Source organism: Alosa alosa, chromosome 12 (assembly GCF_017589495.1).
Source record: "Alosa alosa isolate M-15738 ecotype Scorff River chromosome 12, AALO_Geno_1.1, whole genome shotgun sequence".
NCBI lineage: Eukaryota > Metazoa > Chordata > Actinopteri > Clupeiformes > Clupeidae > Alosa > Alosa alosa.
Window position 1 is genome coordinate 5,103,299 of NC_063200.1, and position 10,146 is coordinate 5,113,444.

Here is a 10,146-nt window from a genome sequence, read left to right on the forward strand (position 1 = left end):
GCTGTCCCCCCTTTAAAGCCGGTGGCAAAGCTGTGCTTTGAGCTCCAGTCGGCCCCTGCTCCCCAGCCTCCCTCTTAACCCTCCTCCGTCCGCTACCAACACAGACTGAAGAGAAGGAGGAGAGAGGAGCCAGTGAAGCGTGGATGCCTGCACTGTCTAGCTCTGTGTTGTGCTTGTGAAAACGACTGCCTGCTCCCACACCCCCTACCCCCACTCTCGAGTCCCGCCACTGTCTGCCCTGCCACCAGCAGCCAGGAGAGGGACCCCCAGCACTGTGAGTCGCCTACCGCTGAATGCATCTCTCACCTGCTTCTCAAGGCTCAGCACCGCTTCAGTCAGCCAGTCACTCTGTCTGTCTGTCTGTCTGTCTGTCTGTCTGTCTCTATCTGTCTGGCTCTGTCGTCTCAATGTCTGTGTTACAGCAGGTCAAGTCTATGTTTATTTAAGTCAGAGTTTTTTGTATGTGTGAGTGTCTGCATTTTCCATTCCTGTCTGAGCTGGTTATGTGCCGTTAATTTGATGATTAGAAACATTTTACTCGATGATATGATGTTTTTTTTTGGTCGTTCACTGTTGACCATTTTGTTTTTATACAAAACTGACAACCGAGAGGAACTCTACTGTGCAGCTGACCTAAATGTCTTCCTCTAGCAAAAACTGATGCCAGATTGATATTTGCACTTTTTAAAACGGTGAACCTTCTTCATTGGGTTGTGTTCACGCAAATGAAGGACCATTTGCTAAGCTTTAAGCAATGAATACAGTCTGCACTCCCTGCAGAAATGAGTGCTGTGTGCTGTTTGACAGTACTGCCGTTGCCGGCATCACTTAAAAGAGCGAGGCAGTGAGTAAGTCATTATGAGAGTGCTAGCTGGTTATTGTAGAGGGGTCTGGAGTCACGTGACCCGACCTCCCCATGCTCCTCACTCCCGCGGTGCTCCAGGCTGCGCTGTGTGAGCGACTGACCTGATTATGGTTTAAGGCACGCAGTTCAGTCTGATGAATTTGACCTGACGTCTAAACAGAGACCGGCAGACAAGTTCTTTGCACTCTGAAAACACTACTGAAGCCTACATTTCTACACTTGAGTTGGGTCATGTTTGTGAGTTTGTTGTAGTTCTCGAATCCATACAGTCACTGGATGGGTTTAGGACAAAATTACTTTGTAATGCTTATCGAAGGCTACTGTCGGTGTTCAGTCTCTTGTGTTGTATGTCTATTTAAGTCTTTTGTGGCATACTTCTTGAAGTATAGAAATCTTATGAAAAGCCAGTGATTTTTTTCTTTTTCTTTTTTTACCAGCCTTTAAGTCATGCTTGGGGTAGAAAATATTATGTTAATGTTTATTTAAGATGGATGGTGTGACCTGGGTTGAGTATGGAAGGGTTTTAGTTCAAGCAGAAGTGTACTAAACTCTAAGGATGCTACAGTATTCTATGTGTCATTCTAATGTCTGTCTAGATGTTGTATGTACTAAGACCCTACGTGATTTACTACTGATGTGAGTCATACTGTGAACACGTAAAAGCATTATTGTACTAAAAATGAGACTTTGTCCTTTATACATTCAACATAATGAAAATATAAATAAATATGTGATTATTGCAGATTCATAAAGGGGATGAATGTATTTTCACAAATAAATCACATCTTGACTAATAATGTTCAGTTTATTAATACTGAAATTTTGTTTTAAAAAAGTAAAATATTGCACCACCATGAAATATTGCATAAAGACAAACTGAACTAGATAGCAAACACAAATATCAATGATGCAAAACACTGTGCAAAATCTATCAAAGTTACTCAAACAGCAAAACAGGATAAGAAACATTGCAATTATTGCTTTCACTCAAATCTCAATGACTGATATATTGCACAGAAGGGAACTTCAACTGTCTAATATGAAGGAAAAAACACACCACAGACTGCATTTCTGTTCTTCTCCACAAAGTCTCAGATTTCTAATCTACATGCACTCCATACTAGGCTGGTATAAGTGGCCTCATGCTTGCGAGAGAAACTGGAAGAGTTTACGGAACACAGATATGCATAAATATCTAAAGTGAATTTGTTCTGTTTATGTGGGGTTTCAGCTGATTTGGTACAGATTGATTTTCTTTGTCTTGGTCTCACAACAAGTAAGATTGAGGAACTCACAACCGTACACAATTTCTGATGAAAAAATACATTACTGTAAAATGTTTTCAAAGATGTAGGAATGTAAGTAATGGCTTGTGAATTATAGAAAACGTTTCAGTCTTTTCTGTTCAGATAAAATGTACAGTTTGACAGCTGACTTGCCATTTGCTGGCTGTGATTCTATCAAGACCCTGTTCATCCTAGCAAGGCAGCTTTAAGCTTATATTATGGTAACTAGTTTTCAACCACTTCACATTTTACAGGTAAACTATAACGGTTATCAGCCAATTCTGAAACGACCAGAAAAGACCTTGTTCACACAGCCAAACTGTTAAAAGTGTGTGCTGGATTAATATGGTTCTGTATCTGTGCTCATGGCAGTAATTATCTGTAGCATACAGAGACGTGCCAAATAAGTCATTTTTGACAGCTATTTCCTGCCTTTTCCAACCCTACCCATCGTTACAAGAAATCTGAATCCATCAAAAGCAGCAGCTTTTTGGATTTTGCAAAGTGCACAACAAACAACACCATCATTTGTACTAATTTTCTCCTTTGTGTGTTTGCTTAATTGATCCCTGGGCTCCAGCAATTTCTTCTCAAACTGTTTAAAGACAGAACGTCTTCCACAAGCCGAAAAATGTTTTAGGAAAGAAGAAGAAATCTGGACAGACGCCTTTGCTTTCCTCAGAAGTCTGGATTTTACTTATTACCGCGAGACATCTCCCTTCAGATGGGATCGTTGTCCTCTCGGAAGTACACCTTCTCCCACACCACCGTCCCCCACACACAGAAGAAGCCCCAGAGGTTGCGCAGCGTGCCGCGGTCGAAGGGGTTCTCGTCGGCACCGCAGTGCTTGAGGTAGGAGATGCGATGGCGCGACATGAACTCCCAGGTGGTGGTGTTGAGGGACACCAAGTAGAGATGCGAGCCCAGCAACAGCAGCACGGTCAGGGAGAGCACCGCTACCAGGGCAGCCGCCCCCAGCAGGACACTGTTGGTCCGGAGCCACAGCTGCCAGGTGGAGGCGTAGGCGAAGCCAGACCTACACCAGTCCAGGAGAGAGGGAGAGAAGGCTGATGAACTGAACAGCTTCAAACAAGTCAAAACACAAAATTGGAAATAAGATGAGCTTCTTTGTTAACTTGTGCTATAGGCATCAGGGTAAAGGGTTTTAATACAGTACAGCATATTCATTTAAGAAAATCTAGTATCGTACTGTAGACCCAAACACAGAGATCATCTGTCATCTTTGTGAGTGTTCTCTATGTCTTTGGTTACTAGCATCACTTCAGAAAAGCAGCTTTCATAGACCTACTTATACAGTAGGTGGCCTGGTTGAGCTTTATAGTCCTCAATTCAAATTCTGTAATTTGCTATTTGGGACCTTTTTTTTCCATATGCCAGGCATGAATCATTTCCATTACTGTGATAAGGTAGACAAGGAGAAGACAGCAGACTACCAATTCAATGTTTTTCCATGGCATGAGACATACCAGGCCATGTGAAACCCCCACAGCAGGACGAGGAGTTGAATGGCCAGGTAGAGCACAAACCAACGGTGGTTCCTCTCACCCACGCAGTTCTCAATCCACGGGCAGTGGTGATCATAGCGCCGTACACAGTGCTGGCATGTCTGGCAGTGCTTGGACCTCATTGGCTGCTGCTCAGATGCAGGAGGAGGTAATAGAAGGTCATGTCAACACATCTATGTAATATTCATTTATATTCATATGAGAATCAGTAAGGGATTCTTTACAGGATCAGTTTCATAATAAATAATTAATTGCCTATTAAAGTGGAGGAGGCAACAGTCCTACACAAGTAATTGAGTCATAAATGACAATTACCGGTAATAACACATTTAAAATACCTGCAATAAGCAATGACCACAACGACGGAGCCTTAAAGACTTTGGTGTGTGGGGGATCATGTCTTGTTGCTCTTCTGTGACGCCCAGGGTAAACTGAGGTGCAAAACCTTGAATTAACACTTCAATGTTATGTTATATTGTCAATGTAACCAATGTATATGTTGTGACATACCTGGACGTCGCTGTCGTCAGAGAGAACGAAGCCTGGATCCATCAGCGACACAGCAAAATAGAGAAGCACCGACACCAGAACCAGCAGTACGAAAAGCACCGGTTTGACGAGCTCCCCGGTCTCCTCTTGCTTTCTCAGGTCTGCAATAATGAGGAATAACAATCCCCACACCGTCTCATTATGGCATCAAAACACGTATAACAACGTGATGAATTGTAAAGGTACTTAAAAAACATTTCATTAGACTTGATCTTTTCGAGCGACAGGTAGCCTAACGTTATAAAATCATTTAACCATACTAGCATGCACACATCTACTTACCGGTGTCGTGCAGAAATAGAATCAACGTTATCACCCATGTCAGAATAACGTGTGCAGTCCTAACAAGAAATCCTGACCCGAACACATTTTTGAACATCCTAGCATACTTAGACAATTAACCTTACACTGGCAACCAACTATTCATGTGTTAAATTACATTTACAAGCTGCCAAGCAAGGAGACTTGCGACCATTTACAATGAACACAGATTGCATAATTGCCCATGCATCATGCATGGCACGTTAACAATAAAAATGGAATAACAAGACGTGTTCAGCTAACATTGGGTTACATTATAAACCTCTTTTTCAACCAAATTTAGCAAGCAAGATAACGCTAACCATCGCGTAAATATCGTTAGCCCTAACAAACAGCCCCAGTGGTTTTCAAAAAGTCAACTTTTTAATTTACTCTGGCGAACTGGCACAGCTTGACTCTCTCAGCTAGATTATTTGGTAAACAGTTTTCGCTCTAATAAGCTTGTTTATATTATTGTTCGGTTCCGCTGTCGCTCAGTGGGATGAAGTGCTACAATTGGACAACTCTGTCCACGTGACCTAAAATAACTACGGGGTCCTAACAGGGAAACACTATTTTTAATAGAGAAATAAATATATAAAAGTCACAATGGACAGCATTGACCGCATCAAATTTTCTCTGGCTCTAGTTCAGTTTTCATTGCCCAAGGGTAAACACAAGGTATTTCAGTCCATCTTTAGTTGCATGTTTCAATAAATTCATACTCAAAATGAAGTGTAATCATCAGCTTTAATGAATTCTCTGAGGTTTTAATTCAAGATATGGCTATTTGTGAAGATGTAGCCTAACCATTATAATGTGGCATAGATATGCCATGTGAAGTTCAAATAAAAAGGTATAAAACAGAGACAGTAAAATAGGCTGGATGGACAACAGTCCAATTATGTGAAAATGGAATACAGTACACTAAAGAACATCAACCCCTTATATGTAAACATTTAAGGACCGCCATTTATATTTGTTTGTTTATAGAGCATGCCTCAAATAGCCTATAGGCTACATAATTTCTGTATGTGGGCTGGTGTATCTGGTCTTTCATCGTGCCATTCGTCGCTGAACGTGAGGTCAGGTCAGGGCATCTTCCCATCGAGAACAAAAGGGGATCTTATGGCTTTCTGTTTCAACACGGACTCGAGACCCTTAAAACAGAAAGAGAGGAAAAAAGAGACAGGGCAGGGAGTGTGGGATAGGTGGGTTGGAAGAGGTTTGTGTGAGTGTTGAGAGGCACAGCTGTTACTCTACCCCTTTTTCCTTGGTCTGAGCATACTGTAGCTCCACTGCGTCTGTGGCCATCAGGGGCCCCCTAAGAGCACAGTAAATCACCATATGGACCACTCTTCCCCTGACTGCAAATCAAAACCCTAACAGGATGCTGTGAGCCCCATACATGATACATGCTTACAGTTGCCTACGATGGGAAGTAAATTTTGACGAGGTATATCAAACTACAATCACATTAAGCATCTGTCATGTTAATAGAAATGTAATAAATGTATTTTGTGAACACAAGTATAACAAGCACTTATTTAATCTAAAAGAAAGAAGAGAGAAAGTAAGGGAAATATTTCACTGTGCTGTGTGTGGGTCCAGCCAACTCTACACCAGTTCAGTGGGGGAACACAATCCTTGTGTGTTATGAGAAACAGATGCTCAAATGGCATCTCGGGACTCTCGTTTCCCCCAGAGGTCAGCCAAAGCCCTATGAGGTGCAAAGCGATAGCTAACCATCTTACCTCACCAAAGTAGGAGACTAGCGGCGAGATCTCACACATTACAGGCGGATCTTCATCACAGGCCAAACTGAAGTGAGCATAACAAACAGATCAATCTTTCATGACACTGATCATGTCTACAAAACCATTGGCAGTTGTTGTTCTAAAAATAGGTTATATACATCTATAAAGATCCCAGTTATTATGAGAAAAATAATCATGGAGGATCTTCAGTAAATGAATACCTGACTGGTTTGCAGAAGTAGTATTACTTTGACACTATTTTCAGTAAGAGGGGGTAAAATATTTCACTTGGTTTCACTGGATTTAACTTACATTTTATTACGTTTTATCAATTGGCCTTTTATTCAGAGCGACTTACATCTGACCAAGCTATTTGTAATCAAACTCTTCAAAGATCATTTTTAAGGCCACTAGAAAAGAATTAGATCTGTATCAGAAGTGACTTTTATAGGGCTTTGGCTTAACGATAATTATTTTGCAAAGCCCTTCAGCAAAGTTCTGTGGAGGTCTAACCTGTGTTTCGGAGGAATGGGTTCTCCACTGCTGTCTACAAAGCTGGCCCCAGCTGTAAGAGCCCAGCGGTAATGCTGAGCAAGGAGAGAGCGTCTCGCCGTGGTCGGAGTGTCAAGAGGCACCCCGTCAGCATTCTTCAGGGGAGAGAACTCCTCCTCTCTCAGGACCTCAAATGCCACAAATTTCCTGATAACAAAACACATTAACACTAGTACCTGTATTTCACCCCTGTGTCATTAAAACACATTTCATGCACCCAAAGCTTGTTCCTATTCTTATTTACATACAGAATACACACCTTGAGAACTGGAAGACGTCAAAGACAAATTTCTCCATTTTGATTCCATTGGGTTTGGTTGGCTTGACCTGGTTGCCCTCTTTATCAACAAATGAAACTTTCTTCAAAGCTACATGTTGCTTCAGCTGTCCCCGAAAGTTCCTGAGAAAAGGACAGAAAAAGACCTAATTATCAAATGACAATCTTATTATTAATATTAATATTATTGATTAATATTATTGATTTACTAGCATCTATCCGAAAGATGCCAGTACATAAATCATTTCCTAGGATATGGTAATAGTGTAACAAGTAAGTGGAATAGTTGGCTATTGTTTCAATCAAACTTCAAGCATTCAAATAAATTCAAATTTAGAAAATATATCACAATTGCCCTCTCACTCTGTTATGTCCTTTAGGAAATCCCGTGTGAAGAAATGGTTGCAGATATTTCCAGCACTGTAGAGCAGTTCACCTCCTGGTCCCCTCAGCTCTGCTGTCTCAGGCTGGATCTCACTGTACTCCACCACCTGGTACACCCCATCCACCCGACACACCACCCCTACAGGCTCTGCTGGGTAGGCTTTCTCCACCACCTATTACACCAGCAATGTGGAACATCAGTGAGGACAGCACATGCAATGCAAAAGACCATAGGTCAGTCAGCCAGTAGCAGTGTTATGGTACGGCACTTGTCTTTAGGACACAAGGCCTCATAGAGCTAAAATGCTGTTCTCCCTGCCCCTCACCAATGTTGTGCTCCGTGCTCGGGCACTTACGCCTGGTTTCTCAAATGTTGCAAGCAGCAACCACATGAGCAAGAGGAAGTATATCACGCTTCAGTGTTTCTCCTTGACCCAAGTGCAGGCCAATGATTCTTGATATCAGCAAGACAGACATCAGCAAATGCAGTGTGTGTGTGTGTGTGTGTGTGTGTGGATGGGGGGGTCAATGCATGACACACTACCTTAGCACCACAATCTGCATCTTTCTGCACACAGAAGCCAATGAAAACAGGGTCAGCCATTTTGACTAGGATGTTGTCTACACAGTAAACGTGGAGGTACTGCACCCCTCTCTTCTCCATATCCTCCAAGACTTTGTTGTCCACAAGAGCCTGATACAGCCCTCCATTACCATCTGACAAACAGGAGGTTCACAAAGTTCACAAATTGTTAGTAATACATTTACTGCACATGCCGGTAGAAAATTAACACTATGTAACACTGTTCTTAGACAAGTTTTTCAGTGAGTTGGCCTTCTTTTTTTACATATAACAACTTATAATGTTTCAAAGAATATATGTCTTGTATAAAATCAGACATTCGGACAGTCATTTGGACAAATAAGCATTTATCTTTTTACTAACCTGGGGCCATGGCGATCTTACTTTTCTTTTCAAGGATGACCTTTCCATCAAAGGTGACGGCTGGAATCATCCTCTGCTCAAACATGAAGACATCAGATGGGTTCAGTCCAAAAAAATGGTTTTCTTTGAAGAACCTCTCTGTGGGTTCCAAAGTGAACTCGCTTGTCATGATATACCTGAACGACAACAGAAGGATCGATAGCATTGAAGTGATTCTGCATGAGCTTGTTTGAGGAGTAACTTAACTGTGAATCAGTAGGTACAATGAGTTTGAGCAAGCAATCATGGGATACATCACCATGGTATGGTGCACTTTGAGCCATGTTTTTGTTCAGCCAGCTGTTGAACTTTTTGGATCCTTTCTGCCTGAATTTGGTACAATGTTTTCCCACTGGGAAGCCCGACGCTGTACATTCCCTTTGGATAAGGCACTCCTAGCCTTGTTCCTTGGCCTCCAGCCAAGAGTAAAACTGCCACTTTGCCTTTGGAAATCTGCAAAAACCCTAAAACACACGCACAAACAAACACACAATGACAAAGTAGCAGCATTCTAATGGAAACAGGCCAAACTCAAATGAAATGTTATTTGGAAGTGTTATTAGGACACTGAAAAAGTACTCAAATAATTCAAATCATATAGAAGGGTGCACAGTAGGTACTTAGGGAATCATTCAGTTGAACTTCCTAAATTTTAAAAACATAGAGCTATAGCCTACCTCAAGAGTGTCCCCTTGTGGTAACTATTTTCCACGCAAAGGATAGTAATTCACACCTCCATGAATTTTAAGCGATTTGACAAAATACAACTTACTATTTAAGTTAACCAGAACGAATAACTACATACAGACCTTCATCCTCCCAAGCAATCAATGTTTTTTGATCGGTTTTCCGCACACTGCCAATAAATTCTGGTGGCACCGGTTCCATCCTTTGGTCAAGCAGATCCTGAGAGGTCGATTGGCTGTTGGCAGAATCGGCTGCACGTCGACAATGCTCCTTCAATTCCCCAGGTTCTAGCTGGGACAGCTCGGTCAGAAAGGTATGTCTCTCGTCAAAAGATAGTTCCGACCAAAACTGCAAAATATGAGCCTGCCCCGCAGTTTCTAATCGCGACTTCGTTTCCTCAAAGGACATCTTTGCAGAATATCTTTCAGAATAAAATTGGTAAGTCTCCTAATAAGACACTGCAAGCTGTCAGGTGTTTGCTCCGCGACCATCAGTGACTCACCTGACGTGATACTTTGTTACATTTCCCCTTGAAAGTAACTCGTGACCAATTCGTAGACATATCCCAACTGTTTGTCTTGTGATGTGCTATTATTGCCTGTGCAAACAGAACGCGGCCAACACCGCAAACCACCCCCTAAATATGCATTGCTTAGCTGGGCATAATAAGGTGACTGATTCGCATTTGCCAATTCTAACCACTCAAAAACAGTCCTTAAAATACAGAATTAGGTACGAAAACAGAACGACGGTCAAACGTGAACTTCCTCTGCAGTGGTCATGTGATGCCTTCCATCCTGTTAAGAGGATTCCCTCCTCCCAATGTTGCCAAGGCTATGGTGAGACATTGCAAGTGAACTATATGGTTAATTTATAAACCAGTTAATGTAATAATAAAGTCACTGTCATTAGCAAACATTTTCTTTTATTGATGCTTTACTGTCCAAGTAATTTAGTGACTTCTTGTGAACTCAACAG

At 41.8% G+C, this 10,146-nt stretch overlaps 2 protein-coding genes across 2 annotated transcripts; both read right to left on the bottom strand.

Moving 5' to 3' along the window:
* Positions 1 to 1,651: 1,651 nt before the first annotated feature.
* On the bottom strand, positions 1,652 to 5,163 carry zdhhc12b (zinc finger DHHC-type palmitoyltransferase 12b). The gene is made up of 5 exons (XM_048258500.1): positions 4,509 to 5,163; positions 4,188 to 4,327; positions 4,016 to 4,108; positions 3,639 to 3,805; positions 1,652 to 3,187 (listed from the first exon to the last, which is right to left on the bottom strand). Exons 1-5 carry the CDS (start codon positions 4,603 to 4,605, stop codon positions 2,872 to 2,874), a joined length of 813 nt encoding a protein of 270 aa, XP_048114457.1. The 5' UTR covers positions 4,606 to 5,163; the 3' UTR covers positions 1,652 to 2,871.
* Positions 5,164 to 5,257: 94 nt separating this feature from the next.
* On the bottom strand, positions 5,258 to 9,947 carry uap1l1 (UDP-N-acetylglucosamine pyrophosphorylase 1, like 1). Its single transcript, XM_048258498.1, has 9 exons — positions 9,291 to 9,947; positions 8,741 to 8,945; positions 8,443 to 8,618; positions 8,041 to 8,213; positions 7,476 to 7,669; positions 7,095 to 7,235; positions 6,797 to 6,982; positions 6,281 to 6,347; positions 5,258 to 5,686 (listed from the first exon to the last, which is right to left on the bottom strand). The coding sequence occupies exons 1-9, from the start codon at positions 9,574 to 9,576 to the stop codon at positions 5,618 to 5,620; spliced, it is 1,497 nt and encodes a 498-aa protein (XP_048114455.1). The 5' UTR covers positions 9,577 to 9,947; the 3' UTR covers positions 5,258 to 5,617.
* Between the last annotated feature and the right edge of the window lie 199 nt (positions 9,948 to 10,146).

Excerpts from the sequence above, each read along its gene's own strand:
- zdhhc12b (XM_048258500.1), bottom strand. The coding sequence starts at position 4,605 with ATGTTCAAAAATGTGTTCGGGTCAGGATTTCTTGTTAGGACTGCACAC. Across the intron at positions 3,806-4,015 it reads GTGGTCATTGCTTATTGCAG|CAGCCAATGAGGTCCAAGCA; the intron begins GTATTTTAAATG and ends GCATCTGAGCAG. Across the intron at positions 3,188-3,638 it reads TGGGGGTTTCACATGGCCTG|GTCTGGCTTCGCCTACGCCT; the intron begins GTATGTCTCATG and ends GGACTGGTGTAG.
- uap1l1 (XM_048258498.1), bottom strand. The coding sequence starts at position 9,576 with ATGTCCTTTGAGGAAACGAAGTCGCGATTAGAAACTGCGGGGCAGGCT. Across the intron at positions 8,946-9,290 it reads GATTGCTTGGGAGGATGAAG|GGTTTTTGCAGATTTCCAAA; the intron begins GTCTGTATGTAG and ends CGTGTGTTTTAG. Across the intron at positions 6,983-7,094 it reads GACGTCTTCCAGTTCTCAAG|GAAATTTGTGGCATTTGAGG; the intron begins GTGTGTATTCTG and ends TTTTGTTATCAG.